General features: G+C 35.0%; 2 protein-coding genes and 1 pseudogene across 3 annotated transcripts; 1 reads left to right on the forward strand and 2 right to left on the reverse strand.

Annotated features, from left to right (window-relative positions):
* Positions 1–275: 275 nt before the first annotated feature.
* On the forward strand, positions 276–10,842 carry LOC148195052 (uncharacterized). Its single transcript, XM_088094458.1, has 2 exons — positions 276–4,567; positions 10,781–10,842. The coding sequence occupies exons 1-2, from the start codon at positions 3,601–3,603 to the stop codon at positions 10,822–10,824; spliced, it is 1,011 nt and encodes a 336-aa protein (XP_087950584.1). The 5' UTR covers positions 276–3,600; the 3' UTR covers positions 10,825–10,842.
* Positions 10,843–12,777: 1,935 nt separating this feature from the next.
* LOC124827208 (pathogenesis-related protein 1A-like) lies at positions 12,778–13,869 on the reverse strand. The gene has a single exon (XM_047300217.2). The coding sequence runs from the start codon at positions 13,690–13,692 to the stop codon at positions 13,120–13,122; it is 573 nt and encodes a 190-aa protein (XP_047156173.2). The 5' UTR covers positions 13,693–13,869; the 3' UTR covers positions 12,778–13,119.
* Positions 13,870–19,004: 5,135 nt separating this feature from the next.
* Positions 19,005–21,348, reverse strand: LOC124827216 (protein CANDIDATE G PROTEIN-COUPLED RECEPTOR 7 pseudogene; annotated as a pseudogene). Its single transcript, XR_015780904.1, has 2 exons — positions 19,811–21,348; positions 19,005–19,371 (listed from the first exon to the last, which is right to left on the reverse strand). The product of XR_015780904.1 is annotated as a protein CANDIDATE G PROTEIN-COUPLED RECEPTOR 7 pseudogene (transcript).
* Positions 21,349–23,618: the final 2,270 nt, after the last annotated feature.

Raw genomic sequence — 23,618 nt, forward strand, 5'->3', positions numbered from 1 at the left:
CGTGTTAATTAACTTGTAAGAATTTTAAAACTTAGTCAATTCACTGGATCATAATCTCATGATATGTCTCTCTAAGTATATAGTTTTTTTAAAAAAACATAAACCTGAGATTCTGAATATCATCATCTAAGTTTACATAGTATTTGATGCCATTATAATAGGTGCACCGTCTGATAGAAGAGTGTATTCTATTCAACATGAATCAAGAAGAATGCATGGAAGCACTTTTCAAACATGCAAATATCAAACCGATTAGTACCTCTACAGGTAAAATCAATTAATGATCTATCAGTAATGTAAGACCCTAGAACCTCAAGAATTTACCAAGTTGTAAAAAGTTCAAGTTATAATGTAAAATGGAATGCTGTCAGGTTTGACATGGTTTACTATTTTAATCATAACTTTTTGTAGAAAATATCAATTGAGTTGATTCTTGTTTTATTGAAAACTAGACTCAAATATCTTTAATTGGACATATAAATATAAATTTTTGGACTACCGGGCTAGCTGCAGTAAAATTATTAAAACTCGGAAACGTTAATCACGCTCAGGTATGTTCAGTTTTGACCTATGATGACTGTTTTGCTTATTACTTTCTCTACCGAACTCCAATTGAGTTGATTCTTGTTTCATTGGAAACTAGACTCAAAGAGCTTCAATTTGACTACTCATACGCATATTTTGGACTTCGGGAAGGTGTCTAACTGAGCTGGGGAAAACGTGACAGTGTTGCTGTCCAGGGGCTAGCGTCCAACCTTAATTTTAGGTACATTTTTACAAGTTGCGATTTTTTTGGAGTGGGTAGGTTGTGTTCTGAACTAGGAGAACATTTTGGAACCTTTGGAGACTTTCCTACCATGTTTTAGGGCTGAAAAAAAAATGGTTTAGGATGGTTCATTGGTTGTTTATTATTGCTAAGTACCAAGTGCATAGGTCCTTTGTTGTCTAAGGCATCTTCTTTAATTCCAAATCAGATTTGGAGTTTTGGGGGAGAGTAGAGAGGTCCTTGGTGGGAGGTGAACGAAAATCCTAAGTGTCCTAAGTGTGGAGACTGACTTGGTCTAGCAAGGAGGAGAGGAATTGCTTTCTTTGAAGAAGAGAGATTTAAGTTAAAAATTTCTTTGAAATTGAAAGTGAAAACAAGCAAAAGGTGGTGGTCTAGGTGTATCAAGAGTGAAGAATTTCTTGCAAGAAGAAGAGGTAGGGGAGCTAATCCTTTCTTGATTATGATCATGAATATGAGTATGAATGTGTTAAAATTTGGTAATGGTAGTTATCTATTGACTTGTGAAAAATTTGGGTTTCATGATTATAATTTCTTATTTTCGAGTTACTGTGGTGAAAAATTTCTATTAATTGTTTTCACCGTTGGATTTAGCTAAAATATTAGTATGTGAATCCCAAGACCTATTACTAAACTTTGACCGTTCGGATTTGAAAATAAAAGTCTGTACTTGGAGAAATAAATACTGCAATTTTGAGTAAATTAGTTACCCTGTAGTTCTGTTACTAAGTTGTCTCGGTAAAAATATAGATTTTGACCTATTTAACCGTTAGATCAACCTCAAAATTTGATATATGATTCTTAGGACATATTAATACAATTTGACCGATCGGATTTGTAATTGAAGGTCTATGTTTAGAGAAAGAAATTTCGAAAGTGTGAAACAATCGGATGAACACTGTATTGCTGTTCTTAAGCTATCATGGTACCAATTTTGTATATATTTCATCTACCGTTAGATTGAGCCCAAACTTTAGTATGTAGTTCATAAGACATATTAAGTGATCTTGACCGTTCAGATTTGGAATTAGATGTCTGTGCTTAGAGGAATTCATTCCGCATTTTGAGTTTAACCGAGAACCACTTAAGTTTCTGTCTCTGAGTTACCTCGGTAAAACCTCCATATCTACTTAGTTAACCGTTGGATTACCCTGAAATTTTAATATGTTGTTTCTAAACGATAGTGTCATACTTGGACCGTTCCGATTTTAAATCGGAGATACAGATTTATAGATATTAATTTCGTATCTTCTCAGGGATCTTAATATTGCTTAATTTATGTTTTTGGATCATTTATACATAAATTATGATTTCCGCCTCATTAACCGTTGGATTGGACTGAAAATTTTACCATATGAGTTAAACATGTTGTTTATTAGTTTGATTGGTTCAGATCTGTAATTAATGATATGAGTGAAGAGTAATATTTTCACGAAATAGTAAATTTATTTGTATTGGGTAAAAACTTGGATAATTATATTCTTAAATTGTATGTGTAGTTGTATTTTGGAGATTGGAGGATGAGTAATATAATATATTCTATATTAGAAAATTAAATTATATTGAATATTCTAAGTTGTAATAATTATTTGAGTTAAATCATGAATTGTAAATAAGTTGATGGTAAATTTGGATGGGTGGTATAGGCATTATTGCCATAATTGTAAATCTGAAATTTTATTTATTTTCCTACGACTTTGGTAAGTCGGGAGAGGAGAGGTTTGAAGTCGGACACTACTTTGGTAAGTAGGTGGGAAAATGAGAGGTGAATTTGACATAAACCGCACTGCTTTGGTAAGTAGGCGGAGTGTTCCACGCTATGCTACTTTGGTAAGTAGATAATATTACATTATTGTGCTACTTTGGTAAGTAGACAATATCACCTTGTTATACTACTTTGGTAAGTAGATCACCTCGTTAGATTACTTTGGTAAGTAGTCAGTATCACATGGTTATACTACTTTGGTAAGTAGATCACCTTGTTAGATTACTTTGGTAAGTAATCAGTATATCATGGTTATACTACTTTGGTAAGTAGACAGAAGGATTGTTGACTGCTGTGCTTTGGTAAGTAGGCAGATTAATAATATGTTGTATTGACTCTAGTGAATCGACTGATGATTTTGACTGGAGAAATATTATAAAGTATCAGTGTAATAGTTGGTTTTTGAGTATGTTTGAGATGCATGTATTTGACTGATTGCCACACTTGTGATGTTAGTAAGATTGTGGATGATGTATATTTCTTGAATTGGTTAGCTCACCCTATTGTTTGTGTTTGTGTATGTGAATGCAATGATCGTATAATGTGTGATATTATACGGGAGCAGAAACTATTTCAGATGAATTAGCAGATGGTTCTGAAAATGCTTAGAAGATGAGAGATCTGCGAGGAAAAGGAGACATGGGGAATTTCTAAAATAGATCTATGTTTGAATTTCCGAACTGTGTGAAATTTTAAATTTCAGAAGTTTATGAACTGTGTGGACTTTTATTTTTAGAAGACTTGTGCTGTAATAAAGAACTTAATATTTTATGGGTGCTGAAATTTGTTAAAAAAAAAATTACATATGTATTTTGTGGAAAATAAATTGTAACGCCTAAATCGGGGTGTTACACTGTTTGGTATCAGAGCCATGGTTTTCAAAAATCTTTTGGGGCTTTTGGGAAGTGAGCTCGTTAACTTCTGTTGTGTGACTCTGTGATTTGTTGTGATTATTTTGTAGCTCTTTTGGAGAGCGTTGGTTTGAAAGGTAGAGATATGCATTGTTTTGACTTGTGTTTAAATTAATTTCTTTTGACGTATATGGTAGAACATGGCACGTCGATCTAACAATGTTGGTCAAACACCTCCAATTGATGATTTTAATCGGGCTGTTGATTGGATGATCAACGCAATGGAGAGGCAGCATACCACTCAGGAACCGAGGACTTATTCGAGGCTGAATGACTTTTTGAGGCACGACCCAACAAGGTTCAATGGAAGAGCTACGCCAGATAAAGCAGATGCTTGGATCAAGGACATTGAGAAGATCTTTCATGTGATCAAGTGCACAGATGAGGAAAAACTAGATTACGCAACCTTCATACTGAAAGAGGAAGCAGAGTACTGGTGGGATGGTATGAAGCGACTGATGGAATCTGATGAAGAGGCTATTACTTGGAACAGTTTCAAGGACAAGTTTTTGGAAAAGTACTTCCCGACTAGTGCCAAGATCGAAAGGGAGCAAGAGTTCTTGGCCTTGCGTCAAAGTGGGATGTCAGTGCAAGAGTACATCGACAGGTTTGAGTATCTTATCCGTTTTTATAGTCAGCACATGACGGAAGGGTGGAAGTGTCAAAGATTTGAGCAGGGTCTGAGGTATGACCTGAGGAGAATGATTGTACCTCTTGAAATCAAGAAGTTTCCAGCCTTACTTGAGAAGACAAAAAAGGTGGAGTTACTGGAAATGAACCGAAACCGAGTTGACAAGACTCAGAAGGACAAGTTTATTAGAGGAAAGCCATGGAAGAAGCCATATCAGCGACCCCAACCGCTTATGCGAACAGCCGTGAAATGTTTTGAATGCGGTGGTGCGCACTACAAGAAGGATTGTCCTAAGCTCTCTGGAGTGAAGGTTGAAGAGAAGAGGTGCTTTGTGTGTAACAAGCCAGGACATTTCGCTCATGTTTGTCCTGAGAAGAAGATAGCATATGCACCACAACAACCAAGTTCTTCAGGCGTGAAGCCCAAGATAGCTGGAAGAGTTTTCGCTTTGACCGGTGAAGAGGCTGCAAAGCCAGGTAATCTCATCCTTGACACATGCCTTTTGTTTGGTAAATGTGTGCATGTATTGTTTGATTCCGGAGCTACGCACTCCTTTGTTTCTTCTACTTGTTTGAAAGACTTCAGTATACCGGTGAGTAATCTAAGGTATGAATTGGTGGTTTCGACACCAACATCGGGTCAGATCTCAACCAGTTCAATCTGTGTTGGATGCCCGATTGTAGTCTTCGGACGCAAGTTCAAAGTGAACTTGATTTCCTTACCTCTCGAAGGCTTAGATGTAATTCTGGGAATGGATTGGTTGACCGCCAATCACGTTCTTCTTGACTGTGGACGACAACGATTGGTTTTTCCAGACTTGGATGGTTTAGAACTGATCTCAACCAAAGAAGTTCTAAAGGATGTTAGTGATGGGGCCATGTGTTTTGTACTGGTAGCTCAAGAGAAGAAGAGTTTTGAGGTTCAGACGATGGGTATCCCAGTAGTGGAAGAGTTCGAGGATGTCTTTCCAGATGAAGTACCAGGGTTGCCGCCAAGCAGGGAAGTGGAGTTCTCTATAGACTTGGTACCAGGAGCTGGACCAGTGTCTATGGCTCCGTATAGGATGGCTCCGACAGAGCTAGCAGAGCTGAAGAGACAAATTGAGGAACTACTGAAGAAGAGGTTTATCAGGCCGAGTGTGTCACCATGGGGAGCTCCAGTCTTGTTAGTAAAGAAGAAAGATGGTAGTTCAAGGTTGTGCATCGACTACCGGCAGCTGAATAAGTTGACGATTAAGAACAAGTACCCACTACCAAGAATTGATGACTTGTTGGATCAGTTGCGAGGAGCTGGTGTGTTTTCAAAAATTGACCTGAGGTCTGGTTACCATCAGATCTTGGTCAAATCAGAGGATAGTCAGAAGACGGCTTTCAGGTCACGTTACGGTCACTACGAGTATGTGGTGATGCCGTTTGGAGTGACCAATGCTCCTGCTATATTCATGGATTACATGAATCGAATATTTCGACCGTGGCTAGATAAATTTGTTGTTGTGTTCATAGACGACATTCTTATATATTCAAGGGATCGTGAAGAACATGCTGAACATTTGAGGATTGTGTTGGAGACTCTTAGGGAGCATCAATTGTTTGGGAAATTATCTAAATGTGAATTTTGGTTGGAGGAAATACAATTCCTTGGCCACGTGATTTCTGCCAAAGGAATTTCTGTAGATCCAACGAAGGTGGAGGCAGTGCTAAAGTGGGAACGTCCAAAGACGGTGTCAGAAGTAAGAAGTTTTGTGGGCCTAGCTGGTTACTACAGGAAGTTCGTCGAAGGTTTCTCCAAGATAGTGGGTCCTTTGACGCAGTTGACTCGTAAAGAACAACCTTTCTTATGGACCGACAAGTGTGAAACAAGTTTTGAAGAGATGAAGAAACGGTTGACAAGTGCTCCAGTATTAGCAGTCCCTGATACTTCTAAAGCTTTTGAAGTGTTTTGTGATGCTTCATACCATGGGCTCGGTTGTGTATTGATGCAGGAGAAGCGACCAGTAGCTTATGCATCGAGACAGTTGAAGGTGCATGAAAGGAACTATCCAACGCACGACATCGAATTAGCGGCTGTGTTTTTTGCTTTGAGGACTTGGAGGCACTATCTTTACGGATCACGTTTTCAAATCTTTAGTGATCACAAGAGTTTAAAGTATCTCTTCGATCAGAAGGAGTTGAACATGAGGCAGAGAAGGTGGATGGAGTACTTGAAGGATTTTGATTTTGAGTTACAGTACCATCCAGGGAAAGCAAATGTTGTAACCGATGCTTTGAGTAGGAAGCGAATGCATGTGTCAGCTTTGATGGTGAAGGAGTTTGAATTAATAGAAAAGTTCAGAGATATGAACTTGGGATTACAGCTGAGCCAAGATCACCTTTGGTGTTGTCATTTAAAGATCACAAATGATTTCTTGGAAGAGATCAAATTGGGACAAAAGGAAGACACAAGTCTACAAGATACAGTGGAGTTGTTGGGAACGGATCAAGCTAAAGACTTCAGTTTGGGATTAGATGGTATTATTCGTTTTAAGAATAGAGTCTGCATTCCAGCAAAGGATGAGTTGAAGAAGATGATTCTAGAAGAAGGACACAAGAGTCGTCTTAGCATACATCCTGGTATGACTAAGATGTACAAAGACTTGAAAGAATCTTTCTGGTGGAGTGGGATGAAAAAGGATGTGGCAAAGTTTGTATCTTCTTGTTTGGTATGTCAGAAGGCTAAGATAGAACATCAAAGGCCAGGTGGAATGTTACAACAGTTGGATATTCCCCAATGGAAATGGGACAACATCTCGATGGACTTTGTAACTCACTTACCAAGATCATTGAAGGGTCATGATTCCATTTGGGTGATAGTTGATCGATTGACGAAAAGTGCTCACTTTTTGCCAATCAACCTGAGAATGTCAATGCAGAAGTTGGCAGAGTTGTATATTCAGGAAATAGTGAGATTGCATGGTGTACCAAATAGCATTGTTTCAGATCGGGATCCAAGGTTTACGTCAAGGTTCTGGCAGCAATTGCAAGAGGCTTTGGGTTCAAAGTTAAGAATGAGTTCAGCATATCATCCTCAAACAGATGGACAAACTGAAAGGACTATTCAGTCATTGGAAGATCTGCTGAGAACGTGTGTATTGGATCATTTGGGAGGTTGGAGTGAGGTTTTGCCTTTGGTGGAATTCACATACAACAACAGCTTTCATGCGAGCATTGGAATGGCACCGTATGAAGCATTGTATGGGAGAAGGTGCAGGACACCTTTGTGCTGGTTTCAGGATGGAGAAACAATTTCAGTAGGTCCCGAGTTATTGCAGCAAACAACAGAAAAAGTCAAGTTGATACAAGACCGGATGCGTGCAACACAAAGTCGACAAAAATCTTATGCAGACAAGAGAAGAAGACCTCTTGAGTTCAACGAAGGAGATCATGTGTTTCTACGTGTGACACCAATTACCGGCATAGGTAGGGCTATTAAATCAAGGAAGTTGTCACCAAAGTTTCTTGGTCCTTACGATATTCTTAGGAGGATTGGACCAGTAGCATATGAGGTAGCGTTACCACCACAGTTGGCGAACTTGCATAATGTGTTCCACGTGTCGCAGCTGAGGAAGTATGTCTCTGATCCGACTCATGTTTTGGAAACAGATGACATTCAAGTGCGTGAAGATCTTACTATCGAAGTGATGCCAGTAAGGGTGTTAGAAGTTCAAACAAAGAAGTTACGAGGAAAGGAAATTCATACAGTGAAGGTGCTTTGGAACGAGGAAACCCAAGAGATGACATGGGAGCTAGAGGATTATATGATAAAAGAATACCCTCATTTGTTTGAGTAACATCTTAATTTTCGAGGACGAAAATTTTTTTAAGGGGGGTAGAATGTAAGACCCTAGAACCTCAAGAATTTACCAAGTTGTAAAAAGTTCAAGTTATAATGTAAAATGGAATGCTGTCAGGTTTGACATGGTTTACTATTTTAATCATAACTTTTTGTAGAAAATATCAATTGAGTTGATTCTTGTTTTATTGAAAACTAGACTCAAATATCTTTAATTGGACATATAAATATAAATTTTTGGACTACCGGGCTAGCTGCAGTAAAATTATTAAAACTCGGAAACGTTAATCACGCTCAGGTATGTTCAGTTTTGACCTATGATGACTGTTTTGCTTATTACTTTCTCTACCGAACTCCAATTGAGTTGATTCTTGTTTCATTGGAAACTAGACTCAAAGAGCTTCAATTTGACTACTCATACGCATATTTTGGACTTCGGGAAGGTGTCTAACTGAGCTGGGGAAAACGTGACAGTGTTGCTGTCCAGGGGCTAGCGTCCAACCTTAATTTTAGGTACATTTTTACAAGTTGCGATTTTTTTGGAGTGGGTAGGTTGTGTTCTGAACTAGGAGAACATTTTGGAACCTTTGGAGACTTTCCTACCATGTTTTAGGGCTGAAAAAAAAATGGTTTAGGATGGTTCATTGGTTGTTTATTATTGCTAAGTACCAAGTGCATAGGTCCTTTGTTGTCTAAGGCATCTTCTTTAATTCCAAATCAGATTTGGAGTTTTGGGGGAGAGTAGAGAGGTCCTTGGTGGGAGGTGAACGAAAATCCTAAGTGTCCTAAGTGTGGAGACTGACTTGGTCTAGCAAGGAGGAGAGGAATTGCTTTCTTTGAAGAAGAGAGATTTAAGTTAAAAATTTCTTTGAAATTGAAAGTGAAAACAAGCAAAAGGTGGTGGTCTAGGTGTATCAAGAGTGAAGAATTTCTTGCAAGAAGAAGAGGTAGGGGAGCTAATCCTTTCTTGATTATGATCATGAATATGAGTATGAATGTGTTAAAATTTGGTAATGGTAGTTATCTATTGACTTGTGAAAAATTTGGGTTTCATGATTATAATTTCTTATTTTCGAGTTACTGTGGTGAAAAATTTCTATTAATTGTTTTCACCGTTGGATTTAGCTAAAATATTAGTATGTGAATCCCAAGACCTATTACTAAACTTTGACCGTTCGGATTTGAAAATAAAAGTCTGTACTTGGAGAAATAAATACTGCAATTTTGAGTAAATTAGTTACCCTGTAGTTCTGTTACTAAGTTGTCTCGGTAAAAATATAGATTTTGACCTATTTAACCGTTAGATCAACCTCAAAATTTGATATATGATTCTTAGGACATATTAATACAATTTGACCGATCGGATTTGTAATTGAAGGTCTATGTTTAGAGAAAGAAATTTCGAAAGTGTGAAACAATCGGATGAACACTGTATTGCTGTTCTTAAGCTATCATGGTACCAATTTTGTATATATTTCATCTACCGTTAGATTGAGCCCAAACTTTAGTATGTAGTTCATAAGACATATTAAGTGATCTTGACCGTTCAGATTTGGAATTAGATGTCTGTGCTTAGAGGAATTCATTCCGCATTTTGAGTTTAACCGAGAACCACTTAAGTTTCTGTCTCTGAGTTACCTCGGTAAAACCTCCATATCTACTTAGTTAACCGTTGGATTACCCTGAAATTTTAATATGTTGTTTCTAAACGATAGTGTCATACTTGGACCGTTCCGATTTTAAATCGGAGATACAGATTTATAGATATTAATTTCGTATCTTCTCAGGGATCTTAATATTGCTTAATTTATGTTTTTGGATCATTTATACATAAATTATGATTTCCGCCTCATTAACCGTTGGATTGGACTGAAAATTTTACCATATGAGTTAAACATGTTGTTTATTAGTTTGATTGGTTCAGATCTGTAATTAATGATATGAGTGAAGAGTAATATTTTCACGAAATAGTAAATTTATTTGTATTGGGTAAAAACTTGGATAATTATATTCTTAAATTGTATGTGTAGTTGTATTTTGGAGATTGGAGGATGAGTAATATAATATATTCTATATTAGAAAATTAAATTATATTGAATATTCTAAGTTGTAATAATTATTTGAGTTAAATCATGAATTGTAAATAAGTTGATGGTAAATTTGGATGGGTGGTATAGGCATTATTGCCATAATTGTAAATCTGAAATTTTATTTATTTTCCTACGACTTTGGTAAGTCGGGAGAGGAGAGGTTTGAAGTCGGACACTACTTTGGTAAGTAGGTGGGAAAATGAGAGGTGAATTTGACATAAACCGCACTGCTTTGGTAAGTAGGCGGAGTGTTCCACGCTATGCTACTTTGGTAAGTAGATAATATTACATTATTGTGCTACTTTGGTAAGTAGACAATATCACCTTGTTATACTACTTTGGTAAGTAGATCACCTCGTTAGATTACTTTGGTAAGTAGTCAGTATCACATGGTTATACTACTTTGGTAAGTAGATCACCTTGTTAGATTACTTTGGTAAGTAATCAGTATATCATGGTTATACTACTTTGGTAAGTAGACAGAAGGATTGTTGACTGCTGTGCTTTGGTAAGTAGGCAGATTAATAATATGTTGTATTGACTCTAGTGAATCGACTGATGATTTTGACTGGAGAAATATTATAAAGTATCAGTGTAATAGTTGGTTTTTGAGTATGTTTGAGATGCATGTATTTGACTGATTGCCACACTTGTGATGTTAGTAAGATTGTGGATGATGTATATTTCTTGAATTGGTTAGCTCACCCTATTGTTTGTGTTTGTGTATGTGAATGCAATGATCGTATAATGTGTGATATTATACGGGAGCAGAAACTATTTCAGATGAATTAGCAGATGGTTCTGAAAATGCTTAGAAGATGAGAGATCTGCGAGGAAAAGGAGATATGGGGAATTTCTAAAATAGATCTATGTTTGAATTTCCGAACTGTGTGAAATTTTAAATTTCAGAAGTTTATGAACTGTGTGGACTTTTATTTTTAGAAGACTTGTGCTGTAATAAAGAACTTAATATTTTATGGGTGCTGAAATTTGTTAAAAAAAAAATTACATATGTATTTTGTGGAAAATAAATTGTAACGCCTAAATCGGGGTGTTACAAGTAACATGCTTGTTTTTTCTACATGAAAAATATTTAAGAAAAACTCTACTCCTTCATGGCCTTTTGTTATTATAAGTCCAATCCAACAGTAACATGATCATAAATCTGCTACCTTTGATCCTCTTATACTTTATTTGCAGTGTGGAAAGAGTTAGAGAAGGAAAACAGGGAGTTCTTTGATGCCTATTCGAGGAGCCAAAAATAAGGAAATTCAAAGACATCGAAGAGGGAAAAGATACTCGACATGGTTTCAGCATCAAAAAAATCGTCAAACTGACAAGTTTAGGGTTCAAACCCAGCAACCTTAGTTGTGGAATGAACTAAAGTGGCCACGGTTGTTCTTTTCAGTAAAAGCACCCATAATGGAAGGATTAAATTAGTTTATCTATACTATTATGTAAGAAACTTATTTATTTTTTCACATTTTTTTTGTTTTATGTTTTAAGTCCTCATTGTTTTATTAATTTAGTTTTTTTAAATTCAATTTTTTTAAAATAAAATAAATAACTATAAAAAAAATTATTTATAGATGTGTGTGTTGATATTTTAAATTTTTTTTTATAGAAAATGACACATATTAATTAATGTGTTATTTATTACTGAAAAAATAGTTAATAAGTATCTACAAAAATAAATAAAAAATACCATCAGCCCAAAACACCGGTAAAAGGTAAAAGCCGACAACAGACGAAGCATAAAATCGGAAATAAAACCCAAGAGAAAACTCTGGAGACTAATCATAGTTGTGTCGGTCAGGAGACACAAATTTGAATGACATATAATGTCGGGCAACTGTCGTGAATAAAAAAATTATATAGAAGTAGTGTTGGCTGGACGAAACTTAAATAAATAAATTTTTAAAATTACCATGGATTAACTCACATTTAAATAAATATTTTAAAATATTTAGAGTTAACGTGGACTGGCCAACACTAAAAAAACAAAAATGGTAAAGTAAATACAGCGTGAGTTAACCAATACACAGTTTATTATAAATATTTTTATCATATAATTTATTAGAAAGAAAATATTTTTTTAATAATTTTTTTACGGCACTTATGTAATGATTAGTCTGTTTCAAATATTTTTTTTAAATAAATTTAAGTCAATCTATTAAAAAGTTATTATAAAAAGTTGTTAATAAATCTTCCTTTTCCCATACGTAGATTAGCTTGGTTGAGTTGGAACAACACATTAGCTACTGAATTCTTGCTTTACAAATTTGTTCTTGCGTCAATCTCACAGTCCTTTATCACATTTTTGCACTATGACTATCAGGATTAAAATTGGGAATCAATTATCCAACACAGGAATGGCAGAATCACTATGTAATGAAAAACAGAGGGGATTTTGGATCGAACAGGGGTTTTCAATCCAAGAAGAAAGGGGATTTTGGACAGATTAAAGTAATCGACTAGTGGCAGACCTATTTGAAGCTGTAAAAACAGATAGAGCAGAAGAAGGAATGATCTTTTAATCATTGTGAGTCCCAAGTCTAACTTCCTTTGCTAACAATTCATTAACAACATCATCAGATGCAGAATTAAACCACGCAATCATTACACAAAGCCATAAGAAATTCAACTAAACCTTGTAATTCTCTACCAACACTCAATTTTAGAGGCTCAATCAAGGCAAGTTGATCCCATAGGGTTGTCCTTAATGCTTGAGTTATTTTGCTTCGGTTCATGAATATGTGTCAAGTTGATACTGTTTTGCAAAATTAGACTATGTATACATTGAAGATAAATATCCCATACATCCTTTGCAGTATCATATTACAAGAGGTGTGCTATTAATACAATCAGAGCTAACTCTAAAAGCCACAAGGAAATGGGCCTAAAACATGGGCCTGCCTAAGCTAAGATCTTGAACTCTCACGAGAAACCCACGTTACAATGGTTAAACTAAACCATTTTTGAATCAGTCATCCGGTCGATCATATACTTGGAAATTTATCACAAAGCGATCTGTAAATTAGTTTCAACAGAAGCTAACAGAACTACGTGATTACGATTAGAAAGATGTGATGTTGGGGTGGTGATTGTGATCAGATATGTGATTGCAAAGGGTTCTCGTTGGCGTAGTTACCGGGAGGATCGTATTCGCACGCCATGAGCATGCCCAGATCAGGGTTGTGGCAATTCTGAAGAGCGCAGCCGATTCGGTCAGAGTCGCGCCAGACTACCTGGGTGAAGTGGCCGCAGGATTTTGGCGGCGGGGCGCACGTGAGAGTTTTGAAATCGTACCACTGTTTCTCCTCGTACCAGTAGAAGGTAGCTTCGGAGGGATTCCAATTGCGCGTCTTCCCCCAGAAGATGTTCTCGCCGTAGTTGGAGTTGGAATGGATGAGTTTGCAATCCTCGTAACGTTGCATGAGGTACTCCCGCGCGTAGGACGCAAGCTTCTCGTCCCAAGCGAACAAGGGAAGCTTGTATTTCTTCCTTACCCAGTTGTGCCCGTGCAGGAACTCCTCAGCCAGCAATGTTTGGTTCGTTAAGGAGCAATCGTCGGTCGCGGGGACGTAGCCGAAGTATTTTCTGGCGTCGACGCGATCATGGGCTGAGACGGCTGTGGCGAGGAGGAGGAGGAGGAAGGTGGACATGACTGGGAATGAAGACATGGTTGGAAGAAACCCCTCCCGCTTGCGAGAGCAACGACTAGAATCGAACAAATATCGGATTCAGGGTTTAATATGTCTATGTTACTATTTTCAATTTCCTATTTGCAAATATGTAGGGTATTGATAGATAGGGCGTGTGAATATTTAAGAAAGTAGAAACCAAATACAACCAACGTATTCACGTTATTTCTGGCTGTCCGCACACCATCAATGGCTCTATAAATAGTCTAATTTTACTGAATTTCGTTTTTCTTTTCCGTCTTTTTTCGTCATCTCCTTTTCTAGGTCATAAAGTAAATTTTCAGTACAAACATTTTCAAGAAAGAAATATGAGTTCTTAGGTTAAAATTAATTTAGGTATAATTACAAAAAAAACAGAACAAGATAAACATCTTGAAGTTGTTGGGTTCATGTCGAATCCTTTCACTTGGGTTAGGCTATTCACTAATGTACCAAAATAATACAGCACCAATTATTTGGATATTGGGTTTCGGTTGTACTACAACTGAAACATATAGTAAAAATTGTGTATTTTTTTGTTTTAGTTAAATTTAGCATTTTGTTTTAGTTTAATAAAAACCGAAGTACTAAACAATAAATAAATAATATATAAATAAATAAATAGATTTAATCTTGATTATAAATGAATCGAGATTATATGTCCTTTTTATATAATAAAAAGTAAAAAAGAACGTGAATTTGGTCTCGATTATAAGAAAAATCGAGGTCATATGTTGTTTTCAATGTAATAAAAAAGTGGATTTTGTTCGAGTTCATATGCCTTGTTTTATATAAAAATATTATTTAATTTTAAGGGTATTTAACTTTGGTACCAAAACCAAAACTAAAATACTCTTAAAATTAAATAATATTTTTAAGTCAGAAAGAGCATACGGACTTTGGTTCGTCTTAAAATCAAAGTCAAATCTCCTTTATGTTTTAGTTATAATGAAAACCAAAGCTTAATGTAACTTTTTTTCAATATTTTTTTCTAAAAGGGTATTTGACTTTGGTTAAATTGTAGTTGAATACTCTTTCCTGCTTCGATTTTGCCTTTAACTAAAGCTAAATGTGCACTTCTTTTTTTAAAATATATTTTTTATTTTTGTTTCTCTCTATATGTTAAACCTGCATAAAAACCCAACATAGAAACATAATAGAGACATAAAAACTTATATATTCATCACAACCAAAGTAAGTTAGAATATAGATACAAGTAAATGTGTTAAATGTTATTATTAGAACATTTGTGTTAAATCCTTCATAATATAATGTCCTTAAAACAAGTAAATGTGTTAAACAATATTGTACATTTGTATTATGTATTTGGGACAAGCTTTCCCTAAATAATGAATGAACTTATTGAGAATTGGTATAGGACTTTTGAATTTCTGCACAAAAAACAATAATTTCAATTAGTATATAAAAAGACAAAATTGTAAAGTATTTTATTCAACAATGTCAATTATTATTGTTTTCCAACTAGTTATAATACCAGGACAAACCATGGTTGTCATCTAATGCATTACATAGTAATCACACTCATATGAGCTAGTTTGCCTATTACACTACAATATATCAACATAATTATAAATAATTGAGGAAGAAAAGAAATCAAACAATTATAAATATATGGACCAAACTACTAAAACTTTAGGGAAAATCATGCAAGCTTTTTAGCCTTAGTAATTGATTTTCCTAACAACATGGCATGTCTTATAATTGAACTATGAAAAAGGTAATGCTTTAGATACACTTATATAATAAAGAAAGTTCGTAGCATTGAAGTTTTAACCAATCTATTACTTGTTTAAGATGGTTGGGAGAAGAATTGTGCAAGGAGAAAAACCACATAGCAATGTTGTCCATCAGGAAAACCACAAGTAGTTGTCAATGATGCTTGCATTGAAAGTAACTTCATTATTGTACCTTAAAATGACATATTATACTTATAAGTCAACAAATTACACTTACACAACAATATAAGAGACAACTATATTTGCTTCCCCTGTTCAAAGCAGTTGGTAACATATGTTTGAATGTCATTAAATTAATTGCCTTCGTTTGAGTTGGGGGTCTATGAACATACATCATTCAACTCTGTATTGTTACTAACACCAAACATATACCTGAACACAACATACTTATTTGATATAAGTAACTAGATAAATCATATAATATAAAGAATGATTCAAAGGCTTACATCATTCATAACTGAATAAGGGTAATATTCAGTTCTTAATGAAAAAGTGACTTGCTCGAAAACCAAATGATGGAAGTGGACCAAGGCCCTATTCACTAAACTGCAAAATCGACATCAATGATGTAACATGACCTAAATTGTCAAATTATACAAACCAATTTCACAAAGTTGAAGAAGACTCCATGGATATAATGCGTCTGGATGCGGAAGTTTGTAACGAGGAATGAGAATGTGTTTGGAGAGTGGTTTCGATGTGTGTCTTGATGGAGGTTAGGCCAAACTTCAAGGAAAAGGTCATGAGAAATCAGATGCGGAAGTTTGTAATGATGAATGAGAATGTGTTTGGAGAGTGGTTTGGATGTGTGTCTTGATGGAGGTTAGGCCAAACTTTAAGGAAAAGGTCATGAGAAATCAAGAAGACAACTATCCTAGTATACTTAGAAAAAGAGAGTTGCAAAGTTGTTAGAATTCTCTGTATTATTTCCAAGTTGAATTTACAAGAACACTCCTATTTATAGAAAAGGGGAGTGGAAACAAGTCTTAACAAAGAAAAAAGAAATAGATAGTAAATTAGAGAAAAAAAAAGCTCTAAATCTTTTCTCAAGAGTGACTAGTACATGTATCTTTGAAATTAAAGAATTCAATAATCTTAGTTAATTTCTAATGCATTTTTTAGAATGTTTGGGTCCTCAAAAAAATGTTTCAAGGGTTGCTTGTCAATCCAATATTACGGTTTTCGATGTCAAATTGATTACTTACCAAGGAAGAGGCCATCTCCCGAGTTATGTCTACTTTGTTGGTTCATTACCATATATACTCTACTTATATTACCATATATAATAGAAATTGTATTTTTCATAGTACTTGCAATTATATTTTACAAGATATATTTGCATACATCGTTTCAAAAATGTAATTGTTCATTGTAGTATTCGAACAAGGGTTACCAACGTGAAAGGTAAATGGGTTCTTGGGAAGAGATAATCTTCTATTCCAACTTGAGAACTAAAGGAGATAAATGCACGTTAAGTTTTCTAATGAATAAACCTGCTTTATTTTTTATTCAATATTCCTCATCTTCAATTTATAAGTTTTCTACTATTATAAACATGGTTTAATTCACAACTTCATCTAAAATTCTGTTTGTTCTTTTGTATTGCTGAATAAAAAAGAATCACCTGCATTATCTTTTTTTGTCGTATAATATGTATTGATTTTATATTTAAAAACAGCAATAAAAAGAATTCATATCTAATTAACCTGTGCCTCCGCACGCTACTAAGACTTGTATACTAATATACTAATATATGCATATCGGATTGAAAAAGTGCAAACTCTTGCAATGCACTAGAGAATAATTTCGATATTTTTTAAACTAATATATCATCACACGAAAGACATTCTTAATGTACATGTCATAAATTAACTCATTACCAGAAGACATCCGTATATATTAAGGTATAATGTAATTAAAAAAAAACACTCAATATTTTCATGTATTTTATTAAAAGACAATTTTATTTATTTATAATCTAGCTAACCCTTAACTTAAAATAACTTCTAAACTGATTAAAAGAAAAAGTTAGATGAATAAAAAATACCATAATATCCTAACGCGTAAAAATTAAAAATGAAATATAATAAACTGAAGTCAAGCTTTCAAAACTTCTAACTTTTTACTTATATTCAATTTCATATAATTTACCTTCTAAAAAATTTACTTGTTTATCTTTTAAGTTTAACATAATCCTTACTTCAATAACATTAACACGGTTACAAACAATGATTAAAAACATTATACCATAAAAATGATTAAAAACGGTTACAAATAATACTTTAGGATCAAAACCTATTTTGACGCCCATACTTAACAAAATGATTATTTGTAACAACCACAATAATATTGAAATCATAAATACAACTTCACAAGAAACATTAAAGATTGTTATGATCAAAGTATTTTCATGAATACTATAACTGATTAAAATTATGTTTCCTATGTAAAAAAAAGTATTGTATTTTGCAACACGTGGATGCCTAAATAGAATGAATTGGGCGAATTTTATCAATCCCTTACTATGTCTCCCAAAACTTCCCAATTTTATTCTCTAAATAGAAGACAACTTTTGAAAATGTTACTTGCTTGAATAAAATCAGACATGTATTCAATCAATTTCAAAACACACATGGACTAAGATAAAAATATATAGAAACCGTATAAATGTTTTTAAGTCTCATTTACATCTATCAAGTACAAAACTTAACATTTTTCACCAAAACATGTATTTTACAAATCACATGTGCAAATCTGGTTTTTAATAATGATTAGAAGTGTTAATTCTAAACTTCTAAAAGAATAAAACTAAACTAAATTTAGAAAACAATTATTCACAATTAATATAAACAAAATGACAATATCAAACTCACAATAAGTAACACACTATATCTTTCTATTTTATTTCCTAAATTTTGTTCTATGTAAAATTTCATAACCATAACAACAAATTATCTTGTGGCCGCAGAGGATCATTCAAAGATTCAACCTAACATTTCTTTCATTTTCTCTAAAGAGACCATATGTGACGATCAGGTCCATGCATTGCAAAAATCTGCACACCACTATATTAAACTACCAAATCACTTGGACCATACAAAATTCAGGAGGTAAGGGCTAATCGGAGTATCGCACTAAACACCTTTTTGCACTCAAAGCATCATTTCTAAATATGATATACAAAACATAGGCATCATAGCAATCAAAAGATGACACTGATATAAGGTGACTTCAAAACCAGAAGCATGAGTGTACCAAGTTCAATGGATGAGTAAACCAACACATTGTATCTCGTGCCTTAAAAATTCATAAACTTTTCCGTTGCATCAACAAACTTCAAGAACTAGAAGTATACTCTGTTTCTGCATGAGCATTCACCAACAGAAGATTATCCTCTCATGCAGAACTAGAACTACACTCCACTCAACTCGTACGGTTGGAGAAACACTACGAATACCAGAGAGATTATGATGTAAAAACCAACATGGCCTATCTTTTACAACGTAAGGTCGGACTTTTTTTCCTAAACAAGTGAAGTTCACTGAGACAAGAACAGACATAAAGTGACTACTTCTAAAGCTTTCAAGCAGGAAATTCTACACTGAGTATCCGTTTTATATGAGTCTGCACAGTTTATATATCAAACAGTAAACACAACAGCATTTCTAGCATATCTTTAACAAAATAGAACAAGTAAATACCAAGGGCGAATAAAAAATCATACATACATTTAATACGTAACTAGTTACGCAGTATAGTTAAACCACAAAATCCCCACTTGCCCATCAATCAAGTCTTGCTTTGCTTCAAGGTACTCTGAAAAAAAAATGCGGAGCCAGGTATTACTCTGCTCAATTGCATCCTTCACGTGCTCAATATGTCAATTTTCTCCTAAGTCATCCACGCATGCAACCATGTTGCACTGATAAAAAAACATCAAAGCCCTTGTGAATTAAATCTAAAAATCAATCAATAATACAAATTATGACAGGAATGCCTTTTATAATAGAAGGAACACACACATAAAGAAAACTGCAAGCCATCCTATATAACATAAATCAAGAAGCAATTGCTAGCACTAATTAAATGACAACCCTGAAAAAAAATAGAGAACAGCAAGAAAATTTGAGATTGAGAACAGTAAAAATGGCATTTGAGAGAAAAGTAACTAAGCGTGTACAGTACGGTTTCTAAAGTGAAAATGGCATGGAACATGATCACACTCTTCCTTCTCTTCTATTCCGCACATTAATTGCAAACATAAACACAAAAACTTAACATACTGACACAGTATTCAAGTATCGACACATCTCTAACAGTAGATGTAGCAACTATCAAGTAGCAACAAAGTGATTAAGAACCTCAAATGTAGTCAGTGAATTTGTTTCAAAGCTCAAATTCTTCGTCCCTGAGGGCAATCTCCGCGGCCTCTTCTTCCTCCTCATCGAGCACAAAGTATTCATTCCTCTCCACAGGCCTAAACATGTAGAACATGACCACATAAAAGGCGAGGCTAGCAGTCTCCTCGGCGAGATTGCTCACCCACTGGTACTTGTACGCCGCAATGGTTTTAAGTGCAAAGACAACAATGCGCGTGAAGTACAAGTAGCCAATGACAACGATGTAGAATTGTCTGAAGAGGGTTAACTTGGCCAGGTTCCTGGCGGCTTTTCCGTCGGTTTTGGAAGTTTCCCTGAGAGACCTAATGGACCAGACAATAGGGAAGATTATGGCGCAGCAGCAGACGATGTCGACGAGCAAGAAGACCTGGTTCCAAGTACCCCAGTCCTTGATGAAGGGGCCGGTTTCACCGATGACTACGGAGGCGACGTTCGCGAGGAGCTGGAGGGGGATGACGATCATAAGGACCTTTTTCTCGCGCTCCTGGAGGAAGGGTTTGAGGAAGGACCAGCCAGTGCCGACGAGGACGATGACGGTGAAAAGGAGGACGACGCGAATGAACTGGAAGATGTAGAAGAGGACGTCCCAGCCGTGGGGTGTGCCGGTGATTTTGACGTAGTGCTTGTCCTCGGCGGCGCAGAGCAGGTTGAGGGCCTTCATGAGGAGAAGGGCACCCATGAGGAGGTGGATCCGGTGAAGGGAGCGGCGGTTGGAGTGGCAGAGGTAGAGCCAGAGGGCGAGGAAGGCGAAGTAGGCAACGGAGAATAGGAAGAAAAGGGAGGGAAGCTGGGTCTGGCCGGCGGAGAGGTAGTCCCGGGAGTTGTCGGGGTCGAGGTTGTAGAGCTCCGTGTGGACCGCCATGGAGACGGAGGTTTCCGGCGCGCAATTTGCAAAGAAGAGACTGTATTCATTGGCGATTGTAACGGGGAAGATGCGGTTGACAGAGGCGGCGGGTGGGGGAGAAAGTTCCCGGAAGGTGAGGAGGGCCTTGATGTAGCGCGAGTCCAGGACGCAGAACCTAGGGTTTTGCTGGATCTCGATTAGGACTTGGAGAAGAGACTCTTCGCTCAGGAGGAAGAACCCTAACCGGGAAGGGTCCGGTTGCGACCCCGACGACGCCACAACGGACACAGAGGAGACCGCGATCGACACGTGGCCAGTGTGCGTGAACCCGAATTTTTCCAAGAGGATCATGGGGCGGGTGTCGGAGGTTATGGTGAGGGTTTTTATCTCCGCCGTGGAAGGGGGCACCAGAAGGAGGAGCAGGAAGGCGGCGACGGCGGTCGCTAAGGTAGTTTTCCCCATTTTTGACCGGTTAGGTTTTGAGCGCTGGAAATTGTAAATGGGAAATTAGGGAAAGAAGATGACCTGAAGATCGAAGTAAACGAGTCTTCCTTTGGGTTTTTGGCGTATGGTTGAAGGCAAATACGGTCGCAGTGACGATGATTGCAATGTGGACAAACAATGTCGCGTTTGCAAACGACGTCGTGAGAAATGAGTCCTCACTCAATCCGAATAGACCAAACAATTTGGATATTCCCAAAGAGTGGCAATTTTTACATTGGGCTATTATAGCCCAACTTGTTCACTGACCCAAATTTATTACTATTTATACCTCTTTTAAGGTCTTTTTCTTTTTCTTTTAAGGTACAACTCCGTCTTTCACATCTTATTTTCGTGTTCGTTGGTGATTTGTTTTTCGATTTGGGATAGGGTGGTGGTTCTGGTATGGCCGGTTCGAAATTTGATCATGCAAGTTTTTGGAATGTTGGAATGGACATTATGGATTTAGAAATATTTTTCAAAATCTACACTTTAGAATATAATTTCGAAAATTACATTTTGTAATATATATCAAGATTTGGAAATACCGTTTTAGAATGCATTTTTAATAATGTAGTTTTTGGATTGCATTCCAGAATGTGCATACAAGAAAGTATGTCCAAATCCATACATTCTAGAACGTGTATTTCAAAATTATATTATATATTTTGAAAGATATTTTTGTCCAGAAATATGTTCTGAAATGCATATTTGAGAATGTATATTTTGTAAATTTTAAAACACATGGAACATATATGTGATATATGATGTATATGTAATGTCATAATATATTGTTAATATTGTTATTGATATTATACCAAGTTATGGCTAGGACGAGAGGTGGCCTATAAAAAGGATCCTCACATCTTGTAAATTCAACTTGAGTTTAGTAATGAAATATTGTTCAAATTATGTTATTCACTTGACTTAAGTACTCTCTCTATATTAGTCTTCTTCTTCTAGATTATTCTAAGCTTCCTTCCACAGAAGTTGGTTTGACCTCTTCTAGAAAAAACACTCGTTGAACCATACCTCGCCATTTCTAAGTTTTTGCATCAACATTCATCCATTGAAATTCCATTCTACACGCATGTCTTCTAGGAATTAGGATGAAGACCATCAAACTCTTAATTGTTCAAACAATTACAATTAAGATTCTTTTTTGACTGAATGTATTTAAAATTCTACAATTTTCTTTTTTAAGCAAACAAATGTTTTAAATTGAATTAACTAATTCGACATTAATCAATTTATCTTAGTTTCTTACTTGGTCAAAATAATGAAAATATGAAATTAGTACAACATTCATTCTAGAGTATATGAATGCAATGCAAAATATACTTCACAAGTTCAAATAGATGCATATGAAGTACGACTTAATCACTTAAATAAAAGGTTAACAATTCTAACTAAAGAAATAAAATTAAAATCATCCTATTAATAATTAGACTTTAAAAAAGAAGAAAGAAAAATATGCTCTGTTTAATGAAATAAAAAATATGTTTATTGCATAAAGACTCTAAATCAATCATGAAATTACAAGAGTATCAACCAAGACATTATTTTACTTAGAACCAACTACTGCATGTGCAAAGCCTGAGTCCAAAAGCGGTAGATGATTCCTTTTTGTTAGAATTAGACAAAACAAACCCTATTAGATTAATAACTTTAATTAGTTTTTATGATAACAAATATTATTGCTATCAAAACGATACAAACTATATGCACTAAACAGTGGATCATAATCTAGAAATTTATATTTAGCATATAAATATTTTGTATAGTCTAATTTATTTTCGTATAGTTGAATCTCATTCTTATACTGATTAAACAATTCAATCCTAAATAAAAGAACATGAAACCTCAGACTTCAAACATCAAACAATTATAAGCCTTTGGCTAGAACATTGTCAACGCTTTCAGTTTACTTTATTATTGTGATTATTAATTATTTGATTACTTAAATATAAAACCTCAACCTTCAAATAATTTATCCTAAGGTTTTATTAAAATTAATTTAAATTACTATAATTAAAAAATAATAATAATTTATGTGCTAAAGTTTCTATTAGCAATAAATAAATGACTATTTAAGTTTTTCTTTAAGAATCATCTTTAAATAAAATAAAAAATTCAAATGGGTGAATTATATTTCTAAATCATATTTAAAACACCACTTGATAGTTATAATTTTTTAAAGTAACGTTATTATTGAAGTCATGTTATAATTCATCACTTTAACTTGGAGACTTAAGTTAAGACACAATAATTTTCTAAACAATAGTTTTTCTGATAAATGCATTTATTTAAATAAATAAATAAAATTTTGTTTTGAAAATACAATTCAGCCATTTTATAAAAAAAAAGAAAGTATAACTTTATAAATTATTTGTTATTTTTACATTTAAAAATCACCTCCAACATATATATAAAAACAGTTGGTTT

This window comes from Vigna umbellata, chromosome 7, assembly GCF_029865625.1.
Source record: "Vigna umbellata cultivar VRB3 chromosome 7, Vumbellata_1.0, whole genome shotgun sequence".
In the NCBI taxonomy this organism is placed as follows: domain Eukaryota; kingdom Viridiplantae; phylum Streptophyta; class Magnoliopsida; order Fabales; family Fabaceae; genus Vigna; species Vigna umbellata.

Excerpts from the sequence above, each read along its gene's own strand:
- LOC148195052 (XM_088094458.1), top strand. The coding sequence starts at position 3,601 with ATGGCACGTCGATCTAACAATGTTGGTCAAACACCTCCAATTGATGAT. Across the intron at positions 4,568-10,780 it reads TGAAGAGGCTGCAAAGCCAG|AAACTATTTCAGATGAATTA; the intron begins GTAATCTCATCC and ends ATACGGGAGCAG.
- LOC124827208 (XM_047300217.2), bottom strand. The coding sequence starts at position 13,692 with ATGTCTTCATTCCCAGTCATGTCCACCTTCCTCCTCCTCCTCCTCGCC.